This window comes from Carassius gibelio, chromosome B3 (genome assembly GCF_023724105.1).
Source record: "Carassius gibelio isolate Cgi1373 ecotype wild population from Czech Republic chromosome B3, carGib1.2-hapl.c, whole genome shotgun sequence".
Lineage (NCBI taxonomy): Eukaryota > Metazoa > Chordata > Actinopteri > Cypriniformes > Cyprinidae > Carassius > Carassius gibelio.
The window spans coordinates 19,847,387-19,863,750 of NC_068398.1; the positions used below are offsets into that span (position 1 = coordinate 19,847,387).

Sequence of the window (16,364 nt, forward strand, 5' to 3'; positions counted from 1 at the left end):
TTCAAAGGAAGTACATTTAATAAACTGCACAAATAATACAACTGTGATTTAAACACCAGCGAATTCAGAGAGAAAAAACTAAATTACTGATCAAGAATATCAGAATAGAGAGAACACAAAAAAAAAATCATATTACCGGAACTAAAACAAAAACACTTTTTTGACAACATACAACACAAAACATGAGCAACAAGGTAATACATGTTGAAGTGGAGTGAATACTGGTCCCACATCGAATTAAAGTCAAAAGAGAATTGCTCCCATTAGTAAGGCCGGTCTCTGCGGTCGTGTCGGTGTTCACCCCTGAAAACACACAACACATGCAATTAAATAAATTTTTCACTGATGAACACCGTATATTGAAAATCAGTTTTCTGCGAAATAACATTTTAACATGTGCAAGAGTGTAAATCATCAGTAATTTCACCTTGAGTCCATCTTGCCAGATCCAAATCCTCCGCGGTCACCTCCCCTCCCTCCTCTGAAGCCCCCTCGATCGCCACCACGGCCACGGAAACCACCTCGATCGAAACCGCCTCTGCCCCGGTCTCCACCAAAACCACCTACAAAAGACAGACACAGGAGTTCACTCGGTCACACACGACTGCAGCATCTTGTTCTCCTCAGCAGAAATGTTTCTCTTTACCTCCCATCGGTGGCATTCCTCCTCCACTTCCCTCCGGTTTGGGAGCTTTGCACTGATTACACTCATTTCGCCACGAGAAGTTCATATTACCACAAGTTCTGCCCACACGAGAGAAAAGCAACATTACAATAATGTTAACGTAAAAGCCACCAGTTGAGGTTTGATGTAGTATTTAATACGTTACGTGAGTGCACTGTATATAATTTGTATTGTGTAACTGTAAACGCTTCACAATTTGGTGAGCGTTTACAAACCAACACTTACGGGTTTGAACATTTCCAGTCTCCTGCTCTTTGCTGGCCACCGCTGCCGCCACCACCATTGTTGCCTGGAAAACCACCAGCATCTCTTCCCCCCCCGAATCCCCCACGGCCCATCGGCCCTGTGAGAAGAGAAGACCACCATGTCAGGAAAACAAAAAGACTAAAGAAAAAAGGAGATGATTTAAAACACCACAGCGAGCTATAATCTTACCTCCTCGACCACGACCCCCTCTCATGCTGCCACCGCCGCCGCGTCCAAATTCAGCTCTGCGGGTAGCGAAGGACACCTTGATAGGATTTCCACTAAAATCCTTACCTGAGGAGGAAAGATGCGACTTAGATGTCCAGGAAAAATGAAACAAATGAAAATAAACACTTGTTTTAGGCACTATTATGATCGACTCTGAGCAACATACCATCAAACCAATCAATGGCTGCTTTAGCAGAAGGAGGGTCATCAAAGGAAACAGTGGCCTCCCCTTTAAGCTTCCCTGTCTCTCGGTCTGTGTACAGATTTATCATGGGTAATCCGGTTTTCTTATTGACCTGTGTGAGAACACAAACTCATATTAACACGAGGAGAACTATGCAAAGATAGTTTGCTGCACAGTGGCGGTTTTCTCTCTCTTTTCCACCTTGATGATGCCGATCTGTTTGAAGAAATCTGCTACGGACTCCACGGTGTAGTCGTCTCCAAGACCTTGTACAAAGATGGTGTTGTTGTCAGAGTTATCCTGCTCCTGCACTGTATAAAAAAATAATAATTTATAATCAGACTGGAAAATGGTCTAATAATGCAAGTAATACATACACATGATTACTTACTATTGGGCCCACCAGCTCCATGATCCCTGGGCCCTTTGAAGTGAAAGGAACGGTCATTAATATTACATATGTACACAAATACACAAACTACACACACTTACATTACTCATTCTTAATCATTTTGCCGGTCATATACTTCTGTACCATATAATGTATACTCCAGATATAGAAAACAGAGCCTGATGCACATCTGTAGCTGGATATTTGAGAGAGGAACACCACACAAGCACCAACCAACACCACACATTTTCAAAACTGATAAAAACTGGCCAACATTTGAAGAAGCCCAAGGTCTCAAGTAGGAGATTCTTTCCTCCCGTACCAATAGTTGTAGCTTGATTTATACTCATAGGCAATCCGAAATACATCTCAGACAACTCCATGTAGTGACTTTTTATCCCTCATTGCAAAACGGAAACCATGCAATAACCGTCTAGTTCAAACCCCTGCAACCATCCTTTTACTGTCAGCTAAGCAAAGAGCAGCGATTGGGTCTTTTGTTGTTGTTGGTTTCTGGTCATCTTTATTAGTTGTAGGTATTTGGTCAACTTTTAAACATGCACAGCCAATGAAGACAACTTTTAATATTCCACCTTAAAATACCACTGGATACCACTTTGAAACCAGTATCATTCACCTTTTTATTGAGGAGTAACTCCATCATCAGCACTGCACATCACAGTAATACGTGATATTTGGACACATTACGTCAATGACCGTACATTTATTGGCCATATGATAAGGTTCTCATCCTCCATCCCGCAAAAGCAGATTTCCAAACAGTCAGACACTGGGCTGTGTCACTGCTTTTGCTCTCTGTGCACATCTAGATATTGGATTTTCCCAGGTTAAGCAACCATTTTTCACAACTGTAAGTAATTTGGCAAACCATTAGAATAGTTACCAACACCACTGACGTTTTAAGATTACGATGATCGACGATGAACCACCTTACACATTTTACCAGTCTAATCTGAAGTTATCATAAAAAAAAAAAAAAAAAAAAAAAAAAAAAAAAACCTGAAACCCATATGTTGTACTTTCAGCATTAGGAAATAGGACCATGACTCACTGTTTTAGACAGCCTGATGTTCCTTTACCCCAAAGTGTAGCAAGTTTTGAAATCATCTTGAAGTGTCCCATACAATCCACCATCTCCAGCAAATATTCTTTCCATACGAAACCCATGACAATTTTCACTGGATCTGGTTGCATATCAAATTGTATTTGAGCTAGCCAGATAAGTTTCAACACCTTGTTATACCTTTAGATGCCATTTGACGTAGTTACCAGTTAGAAACCATGTGAAGAATACCAGCATGTTGGTCTCCAGCCGATGCGTCATGTTCAAGCAATTATGAACATATTACGCATGTTTCAAATTGTTATATATTGTGAACATGCTTTGCAATATGGACCCCTTCTATCTCCAGGTCTCCATTCCTGTTGTTTTAGATCATATACTTGTTCCTGTTGAATTATTCCATCAGGACCTTTATCAGACAAGTACAACACTAAAACCACCTGACACCATTGGATTTGGACTACCTCTAGAATCCAGTTGTTGGCCACCTGAATCCACCTTTTAAACAGCAAAAGTGCTCAGAGTAGAAGTTGGGTGCATCAAAAAGTAAGATTCAAAATAAAACTATTTAAAAAAAAACTTGGATTCTTCAAGGTAAATTCTAACAATATTTTATTTGTGTGTGGTTATATATACAAAAATTAAGGGTCCCGGTAAAATAAGTAAAGTGTATTGAAGTTTTTCATTCAAATTGACTTGAATGATTGTTGAGGCATTACATGCATTGTCAGAACAGTCAAGCTGATAAAGGTATGTGCGTATCACTTTTACTGTCCGACCGCCACAAAACGATACTGCCACAGTAGATGCAAGCATTGAAAAAAAAAAAAAAAAGGTATTTTTTGCAACACAACGGACTATTTTTGCACATCAGCTACAGAATGGTTCTTTTTGATAAAAGTACATAATAAACCACAACAATACACTTGGAGTGACCAAAACGATCACGTAGTAACCATTTTGTTCCATGTTTCTGAGTCAGCTCAAAAGCTTCTGATTCAATAGACTCCTACTCCTAAATATTCCTTATATTTGTTCCTTATATTGAGGTTGTTTTTGAAGTGTGTAGAAACATTAACGAGAAAGAATGTTGAAATAATAGCAATAATTCACCCCAAAAATTAAATTAAAGGTTATGTTCAACAGAAGAAAATGTTGTTTACACTTAAAGCTGCAGTAGGTAACTTTTGTAAAAACCTTTTGTTAAACCTGTCATTATGTCCTGACAGTAGAATATGAGACAGATAATCTGTGAAAAAAATCAAGCTCCTCTGGCTCCTCCCAGTGGTCCTATTGCCATTTGCAGAAAGTCATGCGCTCCCAGTAAAAACAACCAATCAGAGCTGCGGTCCGTAACTTTGTTTGTGTTCAAAATGTAGAAAAATGTATATAATAAGCGAGTACACCATGAATCCATTTTCCAAACCGTGTCTTTAGCTTGTCCTGAATCACTAGGGTGCACCTATAATAAGTGTTTATATTCGGACTATTTTAGATTGCTTCGGGGATACCGTGGCGGAGTAAACCAAGACCTTTGTGATTCATCATAGACATAAACAGAGAGAAGTAGTTCCGGCTATGATGTTCTTCCGCAAGATGCAAGCAGTTCTGTTTATTAACCGCTAGAGCGTCAAAAGTTACCTACCGCAGCTTTAAACAACATGAGGGGAAGTAAATTACCGAATTAAAGATTTTTTTTTCTTTCTGTGAAGGTTTTCAAATGAGCTTGCATTTCTTTCTTAACCATCCATAATGAGCATGCTCTTGCTAAATCTATTAAAGCGCAGTTGTTTACCACACACACCAAGAGGTTACCACTTTCACTTCAGTGTAGTCTTTAATGCAAGTTTGTCTGTGACACAACCAGATGCCCACTCCACCCCTTTGACCAGGATCTCTTTAAACCCCTTAATTTCCTTGTTTAAAGAGTTTGTCACTTACCACCAAACTTATTGAATCCTCCACGATCACCCATTCTGACGGAGAAGGAGAGAGAAGCGAGACGAATTGAAGGTTGATGAGGGTTGTGCCCCATTTCACTCTTGAGGCTGGAAAGGCCCCACCCATCTCCATCATCTTTTCTACCAGATCCCCATTGCCCCCCATCCTGCTGTCCCCTCTCACTAGGTTCACCTTTCCCCATAACCCATTAGGGCTTCTGGGAAACCCTTTTGATATATCCTTCCCAAAAACATGTGGGGGCCCTATATCATAACCATTTTACTCAAAATAATTACCATAATTTTTATTTACCGTACAGATTTGCAGTGCATCTGTGAACTCAATCATTTTGTTTCACCAAATTAATTATTTTCTATTATCAGTTCTTTAACCCAGGACCTTCACCCCAAAATATCCATGTTCTGTTACTTTGGACAGAAACTGCACACACTGCATTCAGTTTTGCATTTAAATTAATAGAGACATGACTGATGTGACCACTCTCCCCCCTTTTGGATTAAACCAACTGTTCCATACTGTTTTAGGATCCTTTGAAGATTTGAAAGGATCTTTAAACATTCCCTAATGCAAAACCTTTTTGTTTTCTTTTTTTTTCTTTTTTGCCCATAAGTCTTTTTAATTATTTGATTGATAGTCACACATGCCTAATTTATTCTTGAAGCTAATCTTTCCCAGTTCCCAGCTTTCTAGAGCCTGTGTTTCTGTTTTATCCTCTTCAAAAGGATAAGCCTAAAACCGCTGAACCTTGTAGAAAACAGCCTAGGAGAAGATTTAAAGATTCATTAAAGCATTGCAATACACAATGATCCTGTAGGAGAGGATGGAGAAGATTTAGAGAACAAGTGTTTTTACATGACAGCACCTTAAGGTGTGGACCAGAATGTGAGATCACAGCCATCTGCTGCTTCAAACAGTTATCTTAATTTAACCTTCCCATTAAAGTGCCCCTATTATGGGTTATGAAAGATTCATATTTTGGTTTTGGGTGTCCCCAACATCAGGTTGACATGCATGCAAGGTCAATAAACACTTTCATTTTCTTAAAATATGCATTCATTTTTACCTCATTTGCTCAATGTCTCCCAAACTATTTGCTCAACGATTCATTTTTACAAACCCCTCCTTTGCGTGAGGCTAATCTGCGGTGATTGATCTCATTTTAATTTCATTTTGCCTGTAATGCCTGATAAAGCAGTGTTTCTGAGCGCAGTGCTGCTTTGTGGAAAACAAAAGCATGTGTGCTTTGGGGAAACGGCTATTTTTACCGCTCCAAAAGCAGAACCCAGTGGCAAAGAATGAACTAGCATTTTCTTTCAGACCAAAGCCAAAATAAAGTTTTCCTTGGTTTGCACAAGCAACAAGTGTGCGTTGATGTCAACATGAAGTGGTTTGGGATTCGTTTTAAAAATGACTCGTTTCAATGATTCAGAGGTGTCTCTTTCTTGAGAGACAATAACATTATACATGGTGCACTTTCAGATTGAAAACTTTGCAGCATGTTTTCATTCATTTAGAACTGTGTTACACACTGCATGAAAGATAATTTTCAAAAATCCATAACGGGGCACTTTAATACAATTTTGGGATGTTTGTGAAAGACTGTATGTTCTTGATACTATGCAGGTGCCAATACTTTGGTTTTGGTATCTGGGGGAAAAATGCAGCAGAAGCAGAAACAAGCAACCATTTTAGCACTCTAACACTCATGTCCTCACTTTCAAGTAGTGATAGAAAGAGGTTTTTCCCATTAAAACATCATACCGAATCAATTTACACCAATAACTCAAACACTTCAATGCGGATTAAAAAAGAAAAAAAAGGCCAAATCAATACAGTCGTTCACAATACTCTGCATGTTAACTTTTTGAAATGGTATCAGAACATAATATGCATCCTATTAACATAGGATTAAACTTAAATACCATTCAGTAGTCCTTACTTATAAGTACTTGAAAACTAAAACATAGTAAAAGCATAACTGATGAGAAATCATAATGAAAACAATGTACTATACTTTAACACTACACACTAAACAAAAGGTCAATAAAACCTAAAAAAATATCATCAATTATAACAGTATTAAACTCTCGGTCTCAATGTGCAATGTGTGAAGGCAAAAGTGATGTGATGCACTCCCACAGACAAGTAGTAAAATGATCATCTTATTGTCATAGGACAGGTCATGTCCAAACCCATAATTCATTTATAAAGACCTGGTCATTTATTGCAACTTTCGATTGGTTTTTGTATAATTTTATGTGAACCTTTGGCTGGTTCCATCTAGTGAAGGGTCAAGACATGGAAATATTCAGCACACCGGTACCAGCTTAACATCATGTATCATTTAAGGTAAATACATGAATGTGAGCATCACCAATAAATCATAAACCAGACCATTCTGGGTCATAATTGGATGCATTTTCTGCATCAAGTTTTACTCCATGTTAATGTTTTGTGTAGACCGTGACTTTACACCACATTTCAAGACACTTTAACTGTAGTAAATTGAAGTCTAGGCCACCATTTACTATCAGCCCAGCCAGTTGATAAGGTGCAACACCTTTGGCTCTATTTTAACCTTTTACCTGTTGTTTTTTCCTAAATGAAACGCGGATGCATACAGGTGGACTTTATGCAGTGAAGGTGACAGGGAAAGTGCGTGAGGTGAATATTTGCTTACCCCATTCCTCCTCTGCCACGGGGTCCTCCACGGCCACCTCTGTCAAACCCACCCGCTCCTCGACCTCCAAAGCCACCTCCACCTCCGCGACCACGTCCACCTCGACCATCCTGGCTATATCCACCCTCCTGGCCCCCATAGCCGCCTCCTCCTCCTCCACTCATTGGTGGGGAATCCTGGCCGTAGCCTACAACAGAAATCCAACACATTGAGATTGAAATACATCATGTCTGCCTTACACATTCCAGCCTGACACTGCATTAGTACTTCGAAAGAAGTAGATATGTAGGACTTGTTGACACCATATAGTTTTTTCTAATTGATCTGTATTGATGATTGGAAGTATATTGACCAATGCTAGAGAACAAACGGTGCATGCTCTTTTCCTCTACTTTTACATTTAGATTACATTTGTTGTGGTATAAATGCTGGAAGACACTACACGACTTTGGCCCAAATTTTTTCCCCCCGAATTATAGTTTGCATATTTGAGTTGACAGATTTAACAGAAAACCACGCAGCATATGATGGCCATAGACTCTTGTGTTTTTTTTTTGTCCATGATTCCATCCAGTCAGAAGATATTAAACATGGTTGATATTTTGAGCTTATTATAGTACTCATTTAGTAACAAGATGCAAAATTGTAATATTTCTTCGGAAATTTATATTTTTTCTTCTTTCATTTAATAGTCAATACGGGTTGTGCTTAGAATTACTTGTTTAGTACTACAACATAAATAAACGAAGCAAATATTTAAGCCAAGTTGAGTTGCTTGTTGTAAAAAGCCAATTCTATTTTTAGGTTTTGAACTACAAACTGAACTAGTTCCTATTACCACCCAATTCTATATGCCGAGCGAGTCTCTCAAGCTCACCTCCCTGTCCGTACTGAGTTTGTGTCCCATAGTTTTGAGGTGGAGGAGAGCTGTAGTTGGGAGATTGGTTGTAAGGCCCTCCTCCATGCTGAGAGGACTGCTGCTGCCCCCCACTACCCCCGTATCCACCACTTGGTCCTCCACTGCCCCCGTATCCTCCAGACTGACCCCCACTAGCACCATATCCACCCCCACCCTCCTGCTGCTGCTGACCGTAGCCAGATGACTGCGAGCTGCTGCCATAGCTGCTGAAACACAAAATGGGTTAAACATATTCCACTCAATATCATCACATTCTGTTCACTAAAAAACAACAACACTGAGCACTAGTATTATCTTTAACAAAACTAGCTATAGACACTGACATCCAGCTGAAATCTGACCTAGAGGCAGATGGAGGAGCAGACTGATGCTGGTTATAGCCCGAATAAGAGGACTGCTGGTTGTAGCCTGCACTTTGAGCTGGAGGAGGCTGGCTGCTGTTACTGTAGCCTCCAGAGCTGTAGGACTGACTGGACTGATTATAGCCCTGAGAGGGGGGCTGAGACCCATATCCTCCTATAAAACCACAAGGATTTAGATATGATAGCAAAAGATGGCCTATTCACAATATGTTTGGTTAAATTGGAGGCATCAATGACTACTACCTGACTGGGACTGTCCATAGCTGGAACTATATCCACCCTGAGAAGAGCTGCTCTCTGGGTTTTGGTTGTATCCGCCATAGCTCTGCTGGCTGTAGGTTTGGCCGGAGGGTTGACCGTAACTCTGGTTGGACTGTCCTCCATAACCACCGTAACTGGGCACAGCAACATAAATTTCTTGTTTTAATCATGAATGTGAGCAATCGTTAAATATTATGACACCACTTTGGGAAGGATGCAGTAAACTTACCCATGGCCTGAGGTTTGGGCATAATCTAAAGGGAAAAGACAACGTTAGATGGTGGCTATTTTGGTCATTTACAAGTATTTGGGAGATCAGAAATCAGTCTAAGTCGGCCTTAGGAAGATAAAGTAGAGAGTATAGTTTCCAACAAAATGATATGTCATTATTTAATCCTCCATGTCATTCTAAACCTGTATGGGCTGTCTTCTGTTTTGGTTGTTTGTTTTGGTCCATCCAACAGAAGTCAAAGGTAACAATGAACTATCCTCTTCATACAAGTAAACAAGCTCCCAAATAACCGTATCTCTCAAATAACGCACTAATGGTAATGCAGCGTTCCAGTTTTGTCGCGTCGAGTGTATGTGGGGTGTCGAGAACACCAGATAGAGCTAATTAACGTTAATCATATTTAACACTCTAAATTTATTGAAACGGAATTTAAATTGTTATAGAGTGGGTTCGGTGCAAATATAGGTCAGTAGGACTAGAACAAGCCAGCAAAGAGCTGCAAACAAAATGGCGGGTGCCGACATGTTCTTCGTTTTTATCTTTCATAAATTAAACCATAATTGCTTTAAATACGTCTGTGGCTTCTGTAACAAGTACATCACTAAATGTCCTCACCAAGAGCGAGTGACCCATGCCAAGTGACCTATTTGCGGAAAACTGCGAGTAGCGTTTTGCATCAGTTTCTGTGTTTACGCAGTCTATACACTTTAATAAAACGCGAAATCATATTGCACTGAACAGATCTTCTTACCATTTGACGCCATAATCGCGTTTGAAATCTTTTAAGATGCTTCTGCAGAAGACCAGTTTGAAAATTGCTGCACAGTCAGTCACCTTCGGTTACCGATATTAACTGCGCAGCTGCACGGAGACGGACGCGGTTGTGTCGGCGTGAGCCTGCAGGCGGCACCGGGGATGATGTCACACTATCATCCGTTCAGATCTGGATTTTTACACAATATTGACACTAAAGTTACCATTATACAGTAAACACGTGCAATTACACATTGTCATTACACGGAAGAGCCAACTATACACTCTTCCTATTGCCCTTTCCGTGAAATACTGCTGTTTTCATTTTCTGAAAATAATAAATAATTTTCTTATTCATACATAAATACAACTATACTTCAATAAACACTTCAAATAAATAAATAATCATTACAGTTAAACTATGTTAAACCATGTTGATTTGTGAATAAAAAATAACTAACCAAACATGGTGCCATAAATACAAAAATGGCCCTTGAGATGAGATGATCAGAAAAACGGTTAACAGAGCAATTTCTGGAGCACTTCAACAAATGTTCAGCTGACAGTGAGAAAAGTGTTTTGAAGGAACATTCAAATGTCATTTGACTTAAAAACAGCACATCTATGGGAGATATATATAATACAATATGTTAATGAAAAGGGATGGCCTTAAGGTAGTCTAAGGCAATCCCTTTTCATTAACATATTGTATTATATATATATATATATATATATATATATATATATATATATATATATATATATATCTCCCATATATATTTTTTCAGAATAAAAAGAAAATAAATAGAAATTAAGTATTGCCATAATGCAACTCTGTACCATACAGGGTTAAATCTTTAGGTATATGTGAGTCCCAAAAGGTATGATGCATTAAAAAAAAAAAAAACCCTCAAAGGCTTTTGCAATGGCTATAACTGTGCTTCCTAAAGATAATAAACATCAATAAATAAAAAGACAGCAAAAGGGAAAACACAGGTGGCATTCTAATTTAATATACATCCTATAATTATTTAAGAAGTTACAATACTGTTACTAAATGAATGAACGAAAACAGCGGAACACACAAAGGTGTAGTGTGCAATAATATGACTTATGCAATCAAATCATTTTGATTTTTCAGTACAAATTATCAGTACAAGAAATAGAAAATGATATTGTATTTATCCTGTTGAATATTGGCATTTTACAGTGTTCTGATGTCTTGGTGACATTACTAAAACTGAATAAAAGAAATATAATTCACAGTAACAACAGTATATAACAACTAGATCTGTGCTTAGCCAGATCTCTCTATCATAAAACATGTCACATATTACATTATTGTTAAAAAAACAATTTTCAATACCCATGAAGCTCAGCATTGGGTACATCTTGTGCCCCACAAAAGCATGTAAAACATGGCAAATCAATGCCACACAAATGAAACCTGTGGTGTTTCAAAACTTGACTCTGTGTTTCACATGTACATTGTATATATACTTAACTAATATACTATCTCCTCAAAAGTACTAATGCACAAGAGAGGCCAAGAACCAGAAGCGTTTGACTTTGACTCCTCTGAGCGTGACCGAGAAAGTGAGCTTCTGGAACTGTGCTGCGGATGAGGCTCGCGAAGCTGGAGACTCTGGAATAGATTCCTGGCCGGTTCTTCTGAGCACAGCCAAGTCCAAAACTTACAACTCCAGCTTGAATCCAAGTCCCATTGCCACCAGGACAGACCAGAGGGCCTCCAGAGTCCCCCTGTGAGAGACAAATCATGTTATTTACATGGTAGATATAGTCAGTACAATGGCAGTGTGATAGTCTCACATACCTGACAGGAATCCTTGCCTCCCTGCATGTATCCAGCACAGATCATGTCTGATAAGATGTTGACTGGTACTAAATCAGATGACAATATCTGATACATTGACTGGCAGGAGGACTGGTTGATAATGGGCACCAGCACTTCCTGTAGTGCCCCGACTCCACCGAGAGAAACTATTTAAAGACAAAACAGAGACAAACGCAAAATGCAAATAATTACCAAAATGTCCAAAACATTAACTAGCATAACATAAAATAGGGAACAGATCTGTGATAAGCTGGAAGGCTTTGTCTGGACATTGTTTTTTTCTTTTTTGCATGACTGCTATGTGATACATGTATTCGCTACTGACAGAAAGCAGTCTTATCTCTTGTCTCTCATTTCCATGTCAAATCATTTTAATCTTGTCAATGCAGAAGCAATGGGCAATTTGCATAAATGCAAGGCATCAGGAAACTTTTTTTTCTTCTCACTCTGGAGGACAATAAATCTTCTGAATCTTATATTATGCTCTGGATTGATTTCAGAGATGTTAGAAATACTGGAAAACTTATGTTTTTCTTCAAACTGTGTCTTCTCAGGGTCCTGAACATGCTTGCACTCTGACGTGTTGCCGAATTTACTGTTCATGCAAAATTTCTGTTACGATTAGGATGTTTGAGGGTCAATCTGACCGGTCTATTTCATCCTTGAAGACAGCTTTATAGACTCTAAATAGAAACTTTTTTATGTATTTCGTAATGTCAGCGTCCCAACTACCTTCTGAGGATATTAACATTTATACAGTGTACATATGGCAGCTGAAGACCTGCATTGCACTGAAGGCACAATATGTTTTTATCAGATAATGTGTGTTTGTTCAGTTCGCTGGAAACTGCCATGATTTTGGTGTTGCTTATAACATGCTCTACTGTTTGAGCTTCAGGAAGATGCTCATACACAGAAATGTTTTAAAACAGTTACAATACTGTTTATAATATTTACATTATATATGGAAAAAAGAACAAATTATTTATAAATTCAGTTTTGAAGACAGGTTTTTGTTTTCGTAATAGGTGAGACGTATTATTGTTTAAGGTTAGCTTTTTTTTTTTTTTTTTTTTTGATTTTCAGTGTGATTTTGGGTCAGTTTGTCCCGACCCTAAAGATCTTCACCAGATGTGGAACCTATACTGTCAATAAAGTTGAAAAATCAATAGTTCAGTGAAATAAAAGTGCTCTACTCATTGCTCTTGCTTTTTAACTATTTCTACTCCTCCTACCACTACAGAAATGAGACGGAAATCCAGCTGTCACTCCAAAGAAAGAAAAATCCACATCCTTTGGCATGACTTTAATCAGTAAAATCTGTTAGTTTCCCCTTATGTCTTTTATGATGGATTCTTACCACCCTCCTGAGTGTATCCCCAGCCCGTGACGTAGCACAAGGTTCCACTGTTGAACTGGAACCCAGCGTATGGCAGACACACAGGCTGGATCCTGTCTGACCAGGTGACTGGAGAGCGCAGCTGCACTAAAGCTACATCTCTGCCCTCCTGAGGGCTTGAGTATCCTTCTGGAACGACCACTTGCTGCACCTGACTGACCATCTCAAACTGGTTATAGCCATTGAGCAGATGGCGTCCCATGTACAGGCGATACGAAGACACGTCTGAGGGGCTGAGGATAGAAGATAAAGAACATTAACTTCTCTATAATCTACACTGTCATTGGTTATAGGATATAAGACATACTTAGGAAAGCAGTGTGCAGCAGAAAGGACCCAATTTTTTGCAATTATGGATCCACCACAAACATGGCCTTTGGCTCCCAACTGAATGTCCACTTGCCATGGCCACGCCCCTGCTGCTGCTTCAGCTCCTCCCACGATACGCGTCCCCAGCGGAGGCCTGCCGCACACTTAACATGAACAGGTCAGAGGAGATTTAGTGTACATACATGGTAGAGACTGTGTATACCAGATCACATCTGCCCTACAACACCCCTGGAGTATCATTACATCTTCTCACTGTATTAATGAGGAGCTACACAAACAGGAGCATAAGTGTGAGTGAAAACTCTTGTGGGTAAGAAGGAGAAGGTTTAAAAAGGTCAAAGACGTGACGATGTGATGCTCTGCTTTTTTGAGCTATTAAAACTGCACGAAAACGAAATTCATACCAAAAATGAGCTTTTCTTTACTCTGAACATGTTTCAAGTCAAGTCAAGTTTGGACTTTGTGAACGCCATTTGGATTTAATCTAAATGAGGCTTCAAATATAATGCAAGTCACTTTGGATAAAATAAAATACAAATCTGCCAAATTCATAATGTAAATGGACAAAAATAATTTAGCTTAACATTTTGTTATTATTTAAAAAAGAAATTAAATTGAAAATAAAAATCCATTTTTGTGTGCGCATCTTCTGTCTTTAGGTGGTGAAAAGGGGCTGTTGAATCATTCATTCAGAAGATTTGTTCAAACAAAACCGGTATCCAGTAATGAAACAAGTAAATCTTGAGTGAGTCATTGAATCATTCCATTCATAAATTCAATGAGATTTAGTTTAGTTGTCAATTTTTGTTTCCTTCAAAATTATGAGAACTACAATTTACATTAAAAAAATTATCTAAATTTATCAAGAATCGTGCAACTGTATTTTGCACACACAAAAAGTGTTTAAAAGTTTCTTCACAGTGATGCCATAGAAAACCATTTTTGGTAGCACAAAAAACCATTCATTTAAAGATTCTTTAAAGAACCATCTCTTTCCTTTCTTTTTATGATCTGAAGAACCTTCTTTCACCACAAAGAACCTTTTGTGAAACAGAAAGGTTCTTTAGACTCTAAGGTTCTTTAAGGAACCAATTAGACAAAAAGGTTATTTTATGGCATCCTGAAGCACCTTTGTTTTTAATAGTGTAAACAGCTCCCGTTTTCATCTAGTTAGCTGATTTTTGTTTATGGTATGCAGCACCAATTATATGTTTTGCAAAAAGAGACACAGAATCAATATGTGTGAAATCTAAATTTAAATCTAAATGATTGACTTCATTTTTTTTTAACCATATTGTAATAGAAACTGTGAATCGATAAGAATCAGAATTGGAATTGAGGAAATTCAGACGATACCCAACTCTAACTTTAACTGACATAGAAGGACAATTTGGAGTCATGTGACAAGAAAACAGTAAAACAGTTATACCAATACAGAAACAATCATGACATTATAAAAGATTTATTTTTATTTAAAATTTTTTTTTTTTATAATAGAAAGTTATGTCTTATTTTACACTGTGTACCTTTAAATATTATTCTACCTGGAAAAATATTTGAAGATTTTGTTACTGAAATAAGTATTTGGTGCCAGTATTTTTGTACTAAGACTTATTACATAATTTTCTTCAATTCTCATCATTATTAAAACAACATGAGTACAAATATTAAATTAATAACAAAAAAAATTATATATATATATATATATATATATATATATATATATATATATATGTTTACCTTGTGCCACACATGTCGACAGACCTGATGTTTTAAGACACAAAATGACAAATGATGAATTTAATGAATGCATTGAATCAAATAGTTAGCAAAATACATTTACTGCACCCCAAAGACTTACCTGTTAACATCAAGACAAGGAGCTGCAGCCATGAACCAGTCATTCTGTTCAGTTCGACAAGTTTCTGTAAATAATCATGTTCATGAATAAACTAATTTACACTTATTGGGCTCTTATTCAACAACAACAACAACAAAAAAAACCTAACCAACATTTTTAATCAACAGTTAAGGTTCAAAAACTCACTTATAATGTTAGAGGTCCTATATTCAAAAAAATAATCCAGTCACTTATATCCGAACAATGAAGAAGTCAATCAACTTTAAAAGGTTATCTTCTAACGCACAAGAAAACGTCCTCGAACATCTGAGGGCCAGGTTAGAGATTCCTGATGAAGCCTCGCTCTGAGAACGAAACATATTCGTCTCTTTCCGACATTCATTTACATTTACTGAGAGCTGAAGACAAAGAAGGTGATGTGCTCGAGAAGTAAGAAAAGAGCAGCGAGTGAACACGCAGGAATCTTCCCTTGCCAGAGAAGGCGTTGAAGTACCTGTGCGTCTCTACCTGCTGCCAGCGTCCAATCACAGCGCGCGTCTCAATCTCCTCCCGAAATAATGAGCCCGTTGTTCTCTTCAGAGAGAAGACTCATCAGGAGAGCACAGGTCCCGCCGCAGGCCTGCGTGTCTCTCGGTTAGATTGAGAGTCTTTTTGGTAATAATGAACTCAATTCTAAGTAATCTTTTCTCACGCCACACAATAGTATTTTGCCGTAGTTTTTCTCACGCTGTTTTACAGTCTAAATAATTATGCATATTCCAAATACTTAAATACAGTTAGTTTTGTTTTAATGTATAACATCTTGTAACAACATTTTCTCTATTTAGATTCATAATTTTTTTTTTTTTAGTAAAACAGCAGTAACAACTAATTCGTCATTGTATCACTAGAGTAACCATATTTTAATCACTGTATTCACATTAAAACCAAGG

The 16,364-nt window shown here is 38.1% G+C and overlaps 2 protein-coding genes across 2 annotated transcripts; both read right to left on the reverse strand.

Annotated features, from left to right (window-relative positions):
* fus (FUS RNA binding protein) lies at window positions 1-10,154 on the reverse strand. The gene is made up of 15 exons (XM_052553120.1): window positions 9,986-10,154; window positions 9,232-9,256; window positions 8,985-9,136; window positions 8,721-8,895; window positions 8,338-8,582; window positions 7,461-7,647; window positions 4,760-4,794; window positions 1,735-1,767; window positions 1,545-1,654; window positions 1,326-1,455; window positions 1,121-1,225; window positions 911-1,028; window positions 647-744; window positions 428-563; window positions 1-303 (listed from the first exon to the last, which is right to left on the reverse strand). The coding sequence occupies exons 1-15, from the start codon at window positions 9,996-9,998 to the stop codon at window positions 264-266; spliced, it is 1,602 nt and encodes a 533-aa protein (XP_052409080.1). The 5' UTR covers window positions 9,999-10,154; the 3' UTR covers window positions 1-263.
* Window positions 10,155-10,960: 806 nt separating this feature from the next.
* On the reverse strand, window positions 10,961-15,973 carry LOC127953814 (serine protease 33-like). Its single transcript, XM_052553136.1, has 7 exons — window positions 15,619-15,973; window positions 15,433-15,496; window positions 15,312-15,335; window positions 13,549-13,714; window positions 13,203-13,474; window positions 11,822-11,988; window positions 10,961-11,748 (listed from the first exon to the last, which is right to left on the reverse strand). The coding sequence occupies exons 2-7, from the start codon at window positions 15,473-15,475 to the stop codon at window positions 11,500-11,502; spliced, it is 921 nt and encodes a 306-aa protein (XP_052409096.1). The 5' UTR covers window positions 15,476-15,496; window positions 15,619-15,973; the 3' UTR covers window positions 10,961-11,499.
* Between the last annotated feature and the right edge of the window lie 391 nt (window positions 15,974-16,364).